Below are 17,565 nucleotides of genomic sequence, written 5' to 3' on the forward strand. Positions count from 1 at the left end.
TATGATATTTGATGCATTATTTTATGGGAGAATTGCATTAGTTCAAGACGTTTCATATTTTGAAAATGGAAAAAAAATCTACTAAAAAACTTATGAATATTACAGTCTTGTTATTTTTTAAAACAGCTCTAGTTCATAACTTTAAAAAAATTAAAATGAAAACAAAAAAAAAACTTATTTTTATATGTTATAATACTGTAATAATTTGTCAATCATTTTATAATCACTATTTATTTCATTGTAGATAGTATTGCTTGAGGGCGAAAATACGGTAAACAAAATTTTTCTGTCCTTTTTCAAAACATCTTTTTTAGCTTTGTGCGAGAGAGATACCATGTTTATTATCTTTACGCATGTAAATGGTTTTCTTTTTACATTGAAATTTAAATACTATTTGTGAAAATAAAATTCTTTACACTCGAACTAACACAATTCTCATTTTTTCCCTTGCACATTTTTTTATATTTTTGTCTCGACACATTTTCGATCAATTCGGATAAATGTACTTTAACATTGATACGAATTGATTTTTCTTGACATAAGATAGAGGCAAACTGATCAAGTTCTGGCAAATTGTACAGAATATTTGTGGACGGATTTATTGGATAATAATTCGGTGAGATATATAATTATTTATTAATCGCGATCAAAACAAAAAATGGTTTCTAATCCACTTTTTTTTCAAGGTTTTCAAGATGGCTGGACAGAAGGAAAATATTGAATACTAAGATATAATGAATCGGGTTGTGGTCCCGTGGCTAGTGTTGCGGACTCACAGATCAGAGGTCCCAGGTTCCAGCCCCACTCTACCCTAACTTGATTTCCATTTTCTAACAGAGAGTTATTTACAACTCGTTGAAAAGTCACGAAAATTAAAATATTCGGGTATATTATAAGCACTCTAATATTTCCTTTCTTAATAAAAAAAAGTTATATCAATAATAATTGATATAACTTTGTTGGCCTGTGGTGTAGTGGTCAGCGAATTAGCTTACCATGCAATGCAAGAGGTCTCGGATTCGATTCCCCAACATGGTTCACACGAAATATTTATTTTAAAAGGTGTTATTAAACCAGAATATTTCATAGTCCCAGGACTGGCACCTGAAAAAATATATATCAAGATACGCTGCGATTGGTGTACACATGCAGTGCCCTATACACCAATAGGTGCGGAAAGGGAACGATGGTGTTGAAGACATAAAATTTAAATTTATCAATTGTGGGGATTTACTAATTTGAACAACCAAAATGTTTTTTTCAGTAATTTCAGGCACCATTTTTAAATAAGCTATTTGTTTTAATTTGCAGTACTTGTATTAAAAATACACATTTTTTTTTCGTTACATTTTGTGTTTCTGGTAAACTGGCAACGCTTTCTCTACTCCTGCGAGAGCTTTCAGAATAGCACTACAGGAGAAGAAACTGGCGTTGATATCTCGAAAATATAAAAATTGTAATGAGCCCGTTTTAGCCATGTGCAATTGCGTAATTCAGACACTCGGGTATTTTCCAAAATGTATCTATTGTTCCTCAAACAATGTAAAATATTTATGAACGTAGTTAAATTGCTTTAATTTTGTTTTCCATTCAAGCGAAACACATATCATCAAATAAATCATAATAACTGTGGTGCCGTGAAACAAAAGGAATTGAGGAGAATCAGATCACTTTGCCTCGGCGATATACCAATATCACTGTACAATGAGTGATAATATATAATGTTTATACTAATCAAGGCAAATATATATATATATATATATTTAATATTCAATAACAAACCTTCCGTAATAATGTCAGTATTATTTTTCGCATAAATTTTTCACTCACCTACAATATAACGTAATAATTATGAATAGAGTTCAGTCTATAACGACGTAGGGTAATATGGTCAGCGGTTGGTCGTCGAAGGACGGCCGGACGAGAGGGTCCTGCCACTCGCGGAAGGTGTCGCTCGCCGCCAGCTTGCGGAGCCAGGCGGGACAGCCGTCCCCCGCACACCGCTCTAAGGCACCAGAGGGCGGGGGCCCCGGGGGCGGACCCAGGGGAAGCTCGCCCTCGCACAACGCGTCTTCGCTCGCGCCCAGCAGCTCCGCCGCGCCCCCCGCCGTGGGCTCCAGCACCGAGTTGTACGTCAGGTCGCACTCCTCCCCCTTAGTCCTAAACACGCACGATAAATCACTCGCGTTGGCGTCGATGTCTTCCGCGAACCCGGCGGTCGCATTGAGCGCCGCTAGGCTCAGCGGAAGTGTTAAAACACTATCGCCGTACGTGAATCTACGCGGTTTTCTCACTTCACATTTAATCGCTAATTCTGCGTCCGGATCCGCAAGCGACTGTCGGCTGTCGGGTCGCAGAGAGTCGTCGTCGCACGTTTCGTCCATCTTGTCGAACGCGGGGTCGTTGTTATTGGAAGCTCCTTGCGAAGTTTCTTCGCAGGCGTCGACAGCCGACACGTCGGTACTCGGAATATCCCTATCTAAGTTAACATTGTCCTTATCACTATTCACATTAATACTAATACTAAGCGAGGAGCACGGTCGATCGTCTTCCTTTTCACTGAAAGGGGAGTCCGCCGGGCTGTGGTAATTTTCGCTGCGCGTGTCTCGTTTCTTGTAAAGCTCTGCGTTATCACTCTCGAGCCTCTCGAGCCATTCCCTAGAACTGACACTCGCGTCGACAGGTTCGTACTTGTCCATGATGATTTTGGTCAAATTCTTGACGCAGCGATCTAAGCTGTAGTCGAGATATTTGTACTTTGGCACTACATCGTGGAAGAGATCGCGCGGGCAGTCATAGAAAGGGCGCTGGCCCCAAACGTTCGCCTTGCAGCAGAGAGTTTGAGCAGTTGCGTCTTGCAGAGCTTTATCGCAAGCCGTCCCATTCACATCCGGGATGTAACAGTTGTGGAGGGAGAATACTTGGCTTTCTGAAACATCGGCCGGGTGACTGTGATAGGCAACAGCGGCTTCGCATTGCGGGTCTAACCTTTCTTCGAACAGTGGCGGAGCTGGAACGACCACGGCACTTATCGTCGTGTCCTCGATGGGTTTTGGAGAATCTTCATAATCCATTTCGAAAATGGATCTCTTAGGCGGCTGGGGAGGGGAAGGCATTTTGATTTCGACATCGGGAGTACTGTAAACCAGGGAGCACGTACACGTCGGAGAATCGTCGTACGGATAGTCGATTCGAGACATATCGATGGGAGGCAAACGCGCCATGATGACTTCCAAAGGTTCGAATTTGACTGGTTCACTGCCAACTGTCTCTTTGGTCTCGACTATGTCTTCGGTTTTGATTTCCTTCTCCGGTGATGGCTCGGTGGTTTTGTAACTGGAATTGGAATCATTCAATTCGATTATATCGCTAATCGGTCCGATGTCCCTTTTCTTTTGATTATCGTACGCCGTTAAGAAGTCCTCCTTGGGTTTAAGAGATTTGTTCTCGATGGAGATGATTTTTCCCGATTTCCTGGCTTGGATATCCTCGAGTAATTCTTTGGTAGTCTTGACTTTCTTCCCGGACGGGGGGATTTTGTTTTTGATGAAGGTGGAGTAGTCCTCCATGTCTAGTTCGAGTTTTTTGCAGCCGTTCTTCCTCGAGGTCCTGGGCTTGGGAGGCTCGGGCTTGTCGTCCGCCAGGCTGGAGGGGGTCGCCACGCTCACTCCATTCCTTAAGAGTGCGGGGGACGTGGAGGCAGAGCTGACCGGGAGGAAGGGGGAACCCGGCACAGGGTCCAGGCTGTGATCGACAGTTTGATTCTCCGATTTAGTGTGATTTCTGCAAACATCAACAGTGTTACTCTTTGCATTCAAAAGGTTTTTGTTTTGTGAATATCACCAACTCGAGACATTTTTTGAGAAATAAAAACATTTACACTTTAAAATATAATTCTTCTTCTTCTTTTTTTGACCTTTTCACCTCTCAACTCGAGTGATCTGGCCAGTGTCGAGTTTTTGATTTTTTTCTTGCATATTTACACATGTGTTAGTAATAAAATATATACATGTTAGTATTTAATATAATATATACATGTAATAAAATAACATATTTACAGCTTAACACCATTTATAACTAGATATTTACATAAATATTTTTTAATTTATTTTGAATTGTTAAAATAAATTTATGTTAAGAATTAATGTTAAGAATAGAATGGACATGAAAATTGATTATTTAAAGTTTTTCATGGTATGGTATTTTAAATAACATAGGAGAAAAACTTACATCCATGTGCGAGAAAAGAATCCTGCAGTTCTTTGGACATATTTCCAGGGGGAACTCTGATAGTTTGGAGAAAACTATCCTTCTGGGAAGTGTCAAAGGGAAGGGGTCGCGTGGACCTCAACCGACAAGATGGAGAGGCACAGTCACTGAATTATCAGAATTACTACTGACGAATGCCTTTCTATAGGCATTCGTCAGTAATAATGAGCACAAGATGGAGGGAGACTGTCCATGACGAGCCATGCCAGTAGCTCAATCACAAATAACTATCGACGTGCTAATAAGCGACGTGATAACAATTTCTCACCATGGTTGTTTATCGTATTCTCGATCACAATGCAACATCCGTGAACACCTAATATTAAATGAAAAAATATTTACGTTTTGCGACGTATAATCCTGCTGCGCAATCACATATTTGAATTTTACCGGTGTAAATATGGAAAATATATCAAAAATACTATTTTCATTTGTTTATTTATTATTTAACATGCTATTTATTGCATTTAGCCGGCGGCGGCGGTTGGCAAGCCAAATATCAAAAAAAGCAATTGCCATAACAATTGAAATTTAATTTTCACTTTTTTGTATTAGATACTCCTTACTTTTTTGCAAATGCAATATATTGTATTATCTTTTATAGTAAATGCCGATTTTTCGCCAATGAACTGTATTTATTTACGAGAAAAACAAAAAACAAACCAACACGAGCATTGATTTGGAGATAACACACGCGTTGACTAATGGCTGCGATAATTTAAGCATGTTCATTTTTGTTCATTGTGATCACTCAAATGCTTAGCATGTTTTAAGCACGTCGATAGTTATTTGTGATTGAGCTACTGGAGTCGGGCGTAATCATCACCATTCTCAGACAAGAGGCACGGATTGAAGAGAGAGATTTTAAATAACAATCCCAAACGTGAAGTCCAGGTTTACTTTTGCAAGTTTCGCAATATAATCGTGTTTCTTTTCCCCTGTTGGAATTTTTCTATTTCACAATCATCATCAAATACTCTAGACAATATTGAAATTTGATCGCAGCATTCCATCCCAGTACTTGAAATATGATATTTCTCAGTACAGTTTGCTTATGGGTAATAATACATATACCAGGATAGTACACATGTCCCTCTTGAGACTTGTTTATCTCTCAACAAAAGATTCAAATATGTGTTGATATTTAAAATACCTTTATCTGCAGAACTAACCTATCTTTCATTAGTAAGCACAACTTTATATAGGCACATAATATTTCTATTATTAATTTAATCGGCATTCACTTCCTAACACAACATTATAAATTATTATGAAAATAAAACTTTCTTATTAGAGTTGTGGAGGTCATCACCATTAAGCCGTAAAGTTGGCAGGGCCGAACACCGTTCTGGCCCGCAACGCGTAACCTGACGCAACGTCAGCTCGGACAAGTAATTAAACGTCGTGCAGTGAAAGAATATGCACATTTCATCTTGGAATTTCGTGTCGCCCGTCCATCAGCTCCTCCCCAGCTCATCAGCTGTTCGCTATTGTAAATTCCTTCTGTACAAAATTGTAAGGATGTAACTCGTGTGTATCTACTCAATAAATAGAATAAATAGCAATCCATCTTTCTCATTTAACCTCAAATCAATTCACACGCACACATCCATACAGTGTTACACAATTTTACTATCGTGAAAACCTCATCGCACGCTGCTGATCTGTTGTTTTTCCCGAATAAAAATAAAAATTAAATAAAATATAAACCTTTCCGTATGAAGTCTGACCATGTGTCGATCAATTGAATAAATAAAGAATTTTACCTTCTTTTTTTGGACTTCCTTCCACCTGGTTCCCGACGAGCCTTCTTGGCATCTCTCCTACTACCCGCATCACTCTTGTCATCCAGGAGATTCCCGGGATCTCCATTTACAGGTGATCGGGACCGTTTGGATGCTGAAATAATGGAATCATTATGAAAGATACATTTTTTCATATTCAAAGGAATATTTGCCATAAAAAGATTTTCGATGACCAAATTAGTTTGTTTTTTTTTAACCCATTACAACACAAAGCCGGGGAATCGCCGGCCAAGGTCAATTTGTCACCGACTCGCAAAGCCGGTGTCTTTCAAGTGATTTTTTTTTATAATAAAATAAATAAAACAACTTTGTTTTAAGCTAATTTTTTTTTTTTTTCCACCGACCGGTTTCAAAGTAAACAAGCTTCTTCGTCAAGGTTTACATAACTAATGAATTAATTCCTATTTTATTTTTATCATGTTAACTAAATACTACATGTGGACCCAATAAATCAAGTCTTTTTCTAACAAGGGTGGTAATTTGATTTAAAAAAATATATATATAATTTGTGGTTGAAAAAAAAAATGTTTTATTTATTTTATTACAATGAATAACCACAAAGTTAGTGCTTCAAATATAAACTTTATATTATGATTTATTTTCCATTAAAATTGAATGACAATAACTCTATTAATAAAAATGACAAATAAATATATTTTGGTTACTGATTTCATAATAAATGTAATAATCACAATTTATTTCACATTATTTATTACAGAATATTAATTTAGTATTAATGTTAATGTAATAAAAAAATTAAATAGTGTGTTGTATGAACAAATTATGTCATCTTTATTAGTGGTGCAATGAGTGAAAGTGGTTTTTATAATATTTTTCAATATTTTCAATGCAATCATTTTATTACTTTCATAACTGTAAAATTTCAAATGAAATAAATAAATAAATGAACAAATTTTCTTTTATTTGACGATGTCCTTGTATTAATACTGTATGGTAAAAATAAAATAGATTGAAAGTAACGTTTGTTGCGAACCTTGTAGGAATAAAATATTTATATTATTTAAAAGATAATTATAATTTATAGATTAATATATTATATCAATTCAACAAAGAAAACAACCTTTTTTACAGATTGACTATAAGCGTAGACCATTATTAATTTTATCTGAGTAATTAAATTTATAAATAGGGTTAATGTAAAAGCATATGAAAAATATTTATTGAAGGAAATTTTAAAATAAATCATATCACATTTAGGTATCAACTGGTTATTAACTCTCTGTTTCACACATTAGGACACAGTCTTTAATTAATATTTTTATGTTTTTTTTGTATCCAGTTCTGTGTAAGAAATAGAACCAGAATCCTGGATGGGAGGAGATAAGATTTGGTGTTCCGTATGTGTGCATCATCGAGCGTGTAGGGGCAAGATTATAATGTTTTTACTTTTAGACGTACCTTTTCCTGACAGACCCATCTCAAATGTTCTATCCATCTTGGGCGGCTCCACGATGACATCGTCGTCGACAAAAATGACGTCCTGCGAATCCGAATCATAGTCGGGTTCTTTAGTAGGGGTGGCATTTCTCGAGGGGACTAATCTCAGAGCCGGGGAAAGATTCTTTACGGCATTGGAAGAATTTTTCACGAGCGGCAGCCCTGCGTGATCTGTAGAAAGATTCCGAGACGCGGGAGATATATTTCTGCCGCTCGGCGAACTGTTTTTGACGCTGGGCGATATGTTCTTGAACCCGGGCGAGATGTTCTTGAACCCGGGCGATATGTTCTTGAACCCGGGCGACATGTGTTTCATGCCTGGGGAAATGTTCTTCAGGCCGGGAGAGATGTTTTTCAGGTTCGGGGATATGTTTTTGAACGCGGGAGATACATTTTTGAGTCCAGGCGATATCGTTCTCATCGCCGGCGAAACATTTCTGTGGGCCTTGGAGAAGTTCTGGAGAGCGGGAGACGTCAGCGGCTGGCGCCTCTGCGGAATTAGTCCCGGTTTGATGCCGCATGATGGAGTCAATGAACCTGCAGTGAAAATTATACTTAGATACAACAAATCCATCAAATCTCTGGGTTAACGCTAGAAGTGGTATTGTTAAGAAAGTTAAATGTTTCTGTCTGATAAATAGGTACTTGCAAAGGTTTATTTTCAACCTAATACAGCTCAGCCAAAGTCAGTCAAGTGAGGGTTATCACTAGAGCTCACCCTTTACCTAATAGCCCGATACTTTACGGATCTGGGCTTGGAGGGGGAGATTTAGCGAAATGAGAACTCTCGCCTTCCACACAATAGCCAGGCTATTTAAAGACCTGGGCTTGGAGGTCGACAACTATTTACGGAGACCAGTCACAATAGACCTTCACAGCACTGATACCACCTTCAAGAATAATAATTGTTTCTGTAGTGATTTTTCGTACATAATTACTAAAAGCACCACTAAAAATAATAAGATATTTTGTGTTTTTGCTTGCGGTAACCTGCGTGAAATATCATCTTTTAGTCCTTTCGCACACGAGGTAACAAAAAGAACAATTTACTTTTAAGTCCACATAAAAACATTTAAAAAAATTAAGCGCAAATTTTAGATACTCGGTAATTTTCCACTGTTAAAACAATATAAACGATGAAAGTTTGTTTTATGTTAAATTATACATTTTGACTGGATGAAGAGTTTGATTTATTATGTGTTTACCTTGTTTTTGTGAAAGACTCAATCCTTGTGGCGGTGGAACCTGAGGACTGCATAATCTGGGAGTTACCTGAATGAAATGGAAAAACCCTGTAAGTACATAAAATAAACAGCATTCTTCAAAAAATATCAAAATTGTATAGCAAAAAAAATGTTATCGGTGTTACTTACTTTTACAATATAATATAAAGAACAATATGACTATTGTTTTGTAACACCCGTGGATGAAAGGAATATTACCCTGAAACTATAATTATTGTTTTCTTCAAATACAATAAAAGCTAGTAACATTGATAAAAAAAAATTTTTTTTTTCTCAATGATAAAAATATTAAAAATTAAAAAAAACAGTTTATGTAAAAAAAAAATTGAGCTGGAGATATCCCTCTAACTTAAAATAAATGTTAACACCCAATAATACAGTATTTGAGTGTATCTTAAGGAATTCAAAATTGGAATTGTTTTTAATTCAGAAAAAGAGATAAACATTTGTGAAATACAATAGTGTCTTTAGTTATGCATACATCATTAGGCTTTCATATTTACATCCTCGAGACATTCGTTGGGTTAAATGACGTAAAATAAATTTGAGGTTAGCTTACGGCCGGAGTGACAGCTGGACTGATCCCTCGAGCAGCGAGGGGAGACTGTCGGAGTCCAGGGTCTGCGCTGCCGGCTAAGGGGGCGGACTTTACACCTGGAAGAGGAGTCATAGATAAAAGTTAAGAAATATATTGGGATACATTTTACTAGAAAATAAATTAATCATCGTCATTATCAAACCCTTGTCCACACCCCATGGGTCACAGGGCACTGCACTGTTGAATCAAAAACAGCATATTTCAATCATATGTTTTCATGTCAGCCCTCCCAGGGCGGAGGGCTGGTACTCCAAATGCTCTCGCAGCCGTATTATCTTATATTTGATATATATAGCCATATTTTTTATGTAAATACACAAGAAAAACTGTTTTCTCGTGCCGCGAGAGCGGTTCAGAATAGCACCCCAGGAATTAAACCTGGGATTTCGATCATGGTACGCATGCCAACCACTACACTACGAGGCGGACATTTTTCATATAATAATAATAAAAGACATTTTTCACTTTACAAAAGTACACAGCTTGCCCACCGCATCTGAGGACATAAATCTCCTCGGCGGTGCCCAGATACACGGAAAATTTGCTCATTGTCAAACGAGAAAAGCTGCCTGAAAGAGCTCTCTGTAATCTGGTAGTTTTAGCATCTTTGCGCTGAAAGAAAGTAATCCAGAAGTACATAATATGCACTTTATAGGATTGAGAAAAGAAGTGAATTCTTCACTGACTGGGATTAAATGGATTGGACATGATCAATTCGAAATGATTACAAAACTTTATAAAAGCCTTGAAATTCCTTTTGCCAGCCAGATCTGTATATCCGACAGGACCTATAACAGGGCCACGGATAGTAGCAAGAAGCTCCATTCGGTAATTAAAGAGAGGGGGAGAGGGAGAAGACCACAGAATGTGTTCAGAAGATTGATTAGGATCAATTCGCCGAAATGATTACAAAACTTTTTAAAAGCCTTGAAATTTTTTTTGGAAGCCACCAGATCTGTAAATCAGACAGGACCTATAACAGGGCCACGGATGGTAGCGAGAAGCTCCATTCGGTAATTAAAGAGAGGGGGAAAGGGACAAGACCACAGAATATGTTGAGAAGATTGATTAGGATATTCGCAGCAGCACGAAGGGGAGTCAACAGTATTAAAAACAAATACAAAAAGTTAAAAGATGTGAGATTTGAGAAAATGTAGATGTTTAAACAAAGGCAGAATGGTAAATGTTACACAGTGTGTACAGTGGCCACTTAAACTAGCCAACGACAGATCATAAGTCCTGTAAATGCCTAGACTTCCATATTCCCTTCTCAAGAATGTTTTCCCTCTCTGTGTACATTTTTTCTTTCAGATACTAAATATATCGTATTCTGAATACCTTAATTTGTAAAACAGGAGTGAATTGGTCATATTCCGACTTTCTCCGTAATTTAAAAAAATGATTAAGGAGTGCAAAGGGTTAAATGTTCGGCACAGGTTACCCAAGTGAAGGCACATTATTTTTTATTTAAATTAATATAATGTAATATATTATATACACTGTTATCTGTTATCTGCGATTAGGATTTAAAAATAATATATTATAACAATAACATCATTTACCTGAGAGAACTTTCATAGTGCCTGCTTTCAAACACACATAAAAGCCATCATATACTCAACAATTTTCGGAGTACAAAGTTCAAGGAATGATAAAAAATCCCTTGATACATCTAGATAGGTCAGGGTTAGCAGCTTGCCACGTTGTACAGATATAAAAGGTCAACAACATTGAGGGATCTAGTATTGCCGACCTGTTTTATCTGGGATGACGAGGTCACGCCACCTCTTCACCAGCAGCTTGGCTCGGCGAGCCAGCGCTGCATCATTTGTCTTCCTTCGCAGCTCGTTCACATGTTTTCCCAATCTGGTGGTCTGCGGAAAATGTTTTTTAGTATTACATTGTTGGTGAAAATTAAGTATAAATTTATTCTCTCAGTAGTGAAAGGAGTTCAGCTACAATGACAGCAATTGAGGGCCTTGTTTAACACGTTAGTTGTATATAAAAATTCTTAAATATTTATGGGATGCTGAGAATATTTGTTTATTTAAAGTTAATAAATTTGTAAAATAACTTATCTAGTATTAACAGCCATAAGCTACCCTTTTATGATCGTATGCTGAGTCTAGAAATGACTCAAAACCACAGAGCCCATAGCATGGGGTGCAGAACGTGCTAGGCTACTGTCGACGTGCCTCACCACAAATGTAAAAAAATCTCAAGTGTTAGAAAACCAAAATTTTTTAGTAAAACTGTCACAGTTTCAATAAGGTTATTATTCCTTATAACACTTTCTCTGTATAAAATCATAGATATTCTTTAAAGCCACTGTATGAAACTCCCAAGATTATAAATTGTATGTATAATTAAATATGAAATAATATTTTTTAAAAGCAATTAGACACTTGTTTTTAATGAAAACTATGCAGAATTCACTATAAACGGTCAAAATAATCCATTAAAATGTATTTTTATAAAGATTTTTTTTAGAAAAAGTATACACCCTTAAATAAATTTTAAATGATAAGTAAAAGTAAAATAAAATAACGAATTAATCGATTTGGTGTCAATGTTTCTATTTAGGATCATTCATAACTTTTTATCGGATTGATCTCTTCTTTGTTTTTTACACTATCATTGAGTTGCGAGATTTGTGAAAATTAGCGGACTCAGTCCTACTTGAAAACGTAACAATATTTTAAAAATCTAATTGTCTAAGAAAACAGTTTTGAATATGTTCAATGCGATTAAAAAAAATAATTATATTGAGGATTCCAAATCAAAGAACAAAACTCTAGGACACTATGCAGATGATACGCAGATTTATTTTTATTGCAAACCAGGCGAAAGAAATGTGCTTGTCAATTTAATTGATGGATGCATCAAGAAAATAGGAAACTGGATGGCTGAAAACAGACTAACATTAAACCCATCAAAAACTGAACAACTGTGGGTGGCTTCAGCCAGACGACATAATTTGATCCAGGATACGGCTCTACCCAATTTAGGGAGTACCGCTTTACCCACCGTTAAGCTACTGGGAGTTTTACTCAATTCTGACCTATCTCTTGACGCTCAAATTAGTAGAACGATAAGTTCATACTTCTACCAGCTGAGACAAATTAAATGCATACGCAAAAATTTGCAGGTTGATGCCGCCCGTCAATTAATAAATGCGTTTGTAGTGTCTAGAGTCGATTATTGTAATGGTATCTATGCAGGTCTACCAATGAACAAAATGACTCGCCTACAATCTGTATTGAATGCCGCAGCGAGACTTATTTTCGGAATCTCTAAGTTCAGTCATATCACTCCACTACTTCGGGAACTACACTGGCTACGTTTTCCATAGAGGGTCGAATACAAACTCTGTTGGCTTACGTATAAGTCGCTGCACAACTCTGCTCCGGAATATCTATGGGAACTATGCATTCCAAATGAACTAGCTGACAGGCGTCTCACGCTTAGATCAGCTACGTCTACGGCGAGAGGAAAAGTTATTATACCTCTACGCAAACAGCGCACTAAATTTAGTGAACGCGCATTTGCGGTCGCAGGCCCTATGGCATGGAATGCTCTCCCAGCAGAGGTGCGAGGCTGTGAAAGTGAAGTGATGTTTCGGAGAAAACTTAAAACCCACTTATTCTATAAATTATTTGAATAAATCCGTAGCATGTGACAACAAAATAAATTGTTTTAATTAAATTACAAATTTAAAAGCTTCAATTAAATTAATTTAACAATAGAATCACTATGTAAAGCGCCCTTGAGGTATTTTATTACGAAAATGGCGCTATATAAGTTATCCATAATAATAACAATAATATGAAAAAAAATACTTTTCTTAATGCGTCAGTTCTTGTAAAAGGTTTGGTTGATCGTATAAATTCACTTACCTCCAACAGCTCTTTTGTGATGTTAATACTTTCCAATACAGATATAATCTCACTAATAACACACATATCGATAACCTGCAACATAAACAAAAATAATTAGTCATTATAATTAACAAAAAATGGTCTTTAACATATTGTAAAAAATTATTTATTCATGCAATATAAACTCCCGATCAAATAGCCAATCTCTCGATAGTAACATTTCAAAAATAGGCTGGCAATAAATAAAGTCCATACAATACCATTTGGCAACAAGCCCGCCAATGCACAAATATAATAAACAATGTAATAAATAAATAAAATAAAAATACAGCCATACAAATTCAATATATTAGCCGGTACGAGAAAACGAAGAGTGTTAAAAATGTGGATTTCAATAACAAGCCTTCTTCTGAAGAAAGTTATCGATGTCAGTGTTTCTGCATTCCTCGGTGTGACAACTTTATCTCGCCTTTCCTATTACTAAATAAAGAATAGGGGAGACGCAGAAGCAGAATTTCCCGGGACAATACGAGATTGCCCTGTCCCAGTTCTGTGAACAGCCTTGACCGAGCAGGATACGACGGTGGGACAATCCAACCGTAGTTCAAATGCAGAAGCTGCAATAATCGATCTACAAAGATGCACGCGGCGGTGGGGGTAAATCATTGTCCTGTCATTGTGTGAAATGCACCTAAAGGCATAGAGTACATGTAACTGCAACTCGATTTATAAAATACGGTTGATTAACACACTTCTAGTACATAGTACTATACAGGTAGTTCCATGGTTAAAAAGCGGTATTTCTAAATGTTACTCAGCTGTGTACCTGTGTAAATGCCAAGACATCTTTTATTTCCCTGTAGAGGGGTTCTCCATCTCAATTGAAATATTAGTTGGATGTTTTATTTATTATTTTTGCTAACTTCCTTACAATGGCTGAGAAGTTAAAAATATTACATTGACGAACGATGTACTTATTGCTCAATTGCAGGTTGGATTTTGGTCAGAAAACTCCAGTGAGATAAATGATGAAATAATTATGATGAAATGTGATAAGCCACCAATTTAATTACCAACATTTATACTAACAAATTTACAAATAAGACAAAATGAGCGTTCATTGATAGAAAAAATATTTCATAACTACGATGCAATGCAAAACAAAAACTGAATTTGATGAGATAGATTAGAAGAAAAAATAAAACATTTCTAGTAAAAATATAAACTAAATTGCTATTACAAGGATAAAAGTAGGGTGAATGCTGTGAATGCGAGCTCTCACGCAAATGTGTGGAAAAACAATGAGATCTGCGCATTATCGACAAAATAAAAGAAGGAGTTCAGTGTCGGCTCGGACATGAAGAGCAAATGGACGGCGAAAGAACTGCTAAAAAGATTTACAGTGGGAATGATGATGGATGCAGAAAGCAAGGAAGACCGAGAAAGACAGCGTGACCAAGATACAACAAGTACTATGAACAGTTGGAATAATCGGCGTGCGCTCGTGAGATGTATACATATAGAGGAAGCGAGGTCTGTACGCAAAGACAGAGTGACATGGATTTCTATCCTCTCCGCATACCCGAGGGGAAATGGCGTAATGGTTTGTTTATTAAAATATTAAGGAATCTTAGGAGACAAAAATGACTTTAAATTTTGATTATATACTATTTATGATCGATGCGAAATATAAGAATCGACAATGATAGATCTTATAAAAAAATATTTGACCAGATATCACATCCTATGCGAGTATTACGCTCATTTGTGAAATGCTTAATTGCAAATTAAATACATCTGAAATGGCAAAAAATAGCAGCAGTAAATTGAATTCCGATAAATAAAAATCAGCAATTTTCACAAAGAGCGCTCATTCCAGAAATTTGCAAAAAAAATGGAGTCGATTTCCAGATTCAATTGTTTTGATAGATTTTCTGGCAAAGGAGTGTATTTTCAAAAGTTTCATTGCATATTTATGTTCTTTTTGTAAAATCGCAACTGCTTTTCTTAATCGTAAAGTTAATTTATATCTATAAATGCTACGAACACACATTTCTAAACTGCAAATTAATCGTATATGTGGTGGTTACTTAATCATCAACAATCGTCGTAAAGATAGTTCAAATTAAAACATTTAAGAACAAGAAAATACGAGTAAAGTGAGTTTGCAATTATTGGGTTGAGGTTATAATGAGATATATATTTGTAAGTAATTCCTTGTATTTCCCAACAGAAAATGTCATTTTAAAATGTTTTAAAATTGGAACATAGCCAGAGAGGCCAGCCATACAAATTTAACACTCTCATTGGTCATCTTTTTAATTTTGGTGATTCCAACCTATGCAGTCATTTTTCTGCAGAAAAGGATGCGGTTTTTAGTGAGGACTTTCATCATTAGAAGATCCAGGTATATGACTGATTCGGTATGTTTCAAACATAAAGACAACGTTGGATATGAAAATATCAAAAAGAATATCAGATTTCCACATTGGAGTACACATTGGTCCTAACTTCACATAAGGTCATTTCAGGAAGAAACTTTCACATGGCTGCAAAAAATTTAACCAAACCTTTATACACGAATTTTCCACTTTTAGCACATCCAAATCGGCAAGTTTATACCATTTTCCGATTAATTGTGAGTCTCGCAGTAGGTCTGGTGACAAGGACCCCTAACGTCAGTCTCCAGCATTGAGTGTGGCACTCGGACGGGTATCACATCTCATTGGCAGATCACAATTTTTATCTTCTAAACACTCCGTAAATTCGCTTTTAACACTCCAAATTCGTTAAGTGCGATTATTATGCATAAAATCGCAACACCTCGTACAAAAATACAAATATACCAACTGTACATCTAGATACATTCGTCAAAGTGATGGGCTGTTTTGGATAAAACGCATTTTTCTCATAAATAGCTTTAAAAAGCCGTAAACTTACATTGTAATTACTGTCCAGAGCGCTAAGAAGACGTTTTGTTAAATCATAAGCGGTGTTACTCATTTATATACCAAAATATTCAACTAAATAAGACAAACGTGTAATGTTCAGGCGTAATGGCTGACCCAGAAACTACGTATGGCCCAGACAGGGCACTCCAGCCGAATAATTCAGCTGATATCAAACCGATGCGTCTCGCATTCGGGTGATTTCGTGAAATTCGTTCGGAAATTGGCTTAGTTCAAGCGACTTGTCGCCAGGTGCACAACTTTAAAAATATATTTATTGACATCCAAGCTATAAATATGATTTTTTTATATACTGAAAATTCTACAATTCTATGAGCAATTTATAGTGTAACTTTGGGAAATGAACAATGAATAATTAGAAAGACATTATTTTTTACCAGCTACACTACTTTTTAATGTGGGCAACATTATTCGTCCTAATAGTTTTGATAACAGTTTACTGTCTTTTTAGTTGTCAATCCGTTTTGCGTGTTAGTGTTCGCGCCTACCGGCGTCGTGTCGAACTAAATTTATACTTCGCTGTGGAAATTTTGTTTCCTTCGCGCATTCATCGGAGTTCGTGTCCGCAGGTAATCTTCGCTGCGAGTCACCCGGTTTTTATTAGGATAGGTATTCGAAACGTCAATTTTGTTGTAAACGTACGTCGGTGTTCGCGACTCGCGATGCTTTCTCGGAGATTTCACGTCTACTGCGCCCCATGCTAATTCGTCTTATCATGCAGTTTTCTTCGCGTTCTGTCAGTGTGTTGTGTGTTAAAATGTTACAGAAATGGTTTAACCGCGCCTGAGAAGTGAATATTATCATGTTGGGCGATTTCTAGTGACAGTTTTGAGTGTTGCGAGAATGGATGTCGATAAGAACGGGAAGAACAGGGGTCGCGGGACGCCTCATTCAGCGAGGACGTTGGTTTTCGAAGCTCCTTCGAAGGATCGTCCCTTAAGCGGACTGATCCAGTCAACATCGGCTTCCGAGGACAGCAAGGAAGGTCAGTACAGTAGTCGGTAGCGTGCCCCCTTTCCCTAAACAAGAATGCCATTGACAAATTATGCAATGGTATACATGCGCGCACACGACGAAGCCTGTACATATTGTTTTTTTCAGGTGTGCTGATTTTACTTTTTTACCTTTGTGAACTCGGTCGCCTTTTTTCGTTTGGCAATTCAAACTCGGAACCATTTGGAAAGAATAACATGGCGTTTGACAATCGAGCACTCGGTTTGTTGACACCTGTTAGAGGTTTGGTTTTATTTTTAAGCAGTCTGTCATGGATGGCTTTTAGGAATGCGTCGAGCACTCGGGAATGTCAGAGTTGGTTTACAAATAGTTTTCCGAAGGAGTCGAGGC

At 36.9% G+C, this 17,565-nt stretch overlaps 1 protein-coding gene across 1 annotated transcript; it reads right to left on the bottom strand.

Moving 5' to 3' along the window:
* Positions 1-1,742: 1,742 nt before the first annotated feature.
* LOC148277691 (uncharacterized) lies at positions 1,743-16,395 on the bottom strand. The gene is made up of 8 exons (XM_088232542.1): positions 16,193-16,395; positions 13,271-13,345; positions 11,128-11,248; positions 9,336-9,430; positions 8,738-8,804; positions 7,494-8,069; positions 6,036-6,168; positions 1,743-3,783 (listed from the first exon to the last, which is right to left on the bottom strand). The coding sequence occupies exons 1-8, from the start codon at positions 16,253-16,255 to the stop codon at positions 1,863-1,865; spliced, it is 3,051 nt and encodes a 1,016-aa protein (XP_088088668.1). The 5' UTR covers positions 16,256-16,395; the 3' UTR covers positions 1,743-1,862.
* Between the last annotated feature and the right edge of the window lie 1,170 nt (positions 16,396-17,565).

This window comes from Micrasema longulum, unplaced genomic scaffold (genome assembly GCF_059751315.1).
Source record: "Micrasema longulum isolate JH-2025_06_02 unplaced genomic scaffold, ASM5975131v1 h1tg000994l, whole genome shotgun sequence".
In the NCBI taxonomy this organism is placed as follows: Eukaryota; Metazoa; Arthropoda; class Insecta; order Trichoptera; family Brachycentridae; genus Micrasema; species Micrasema longulum.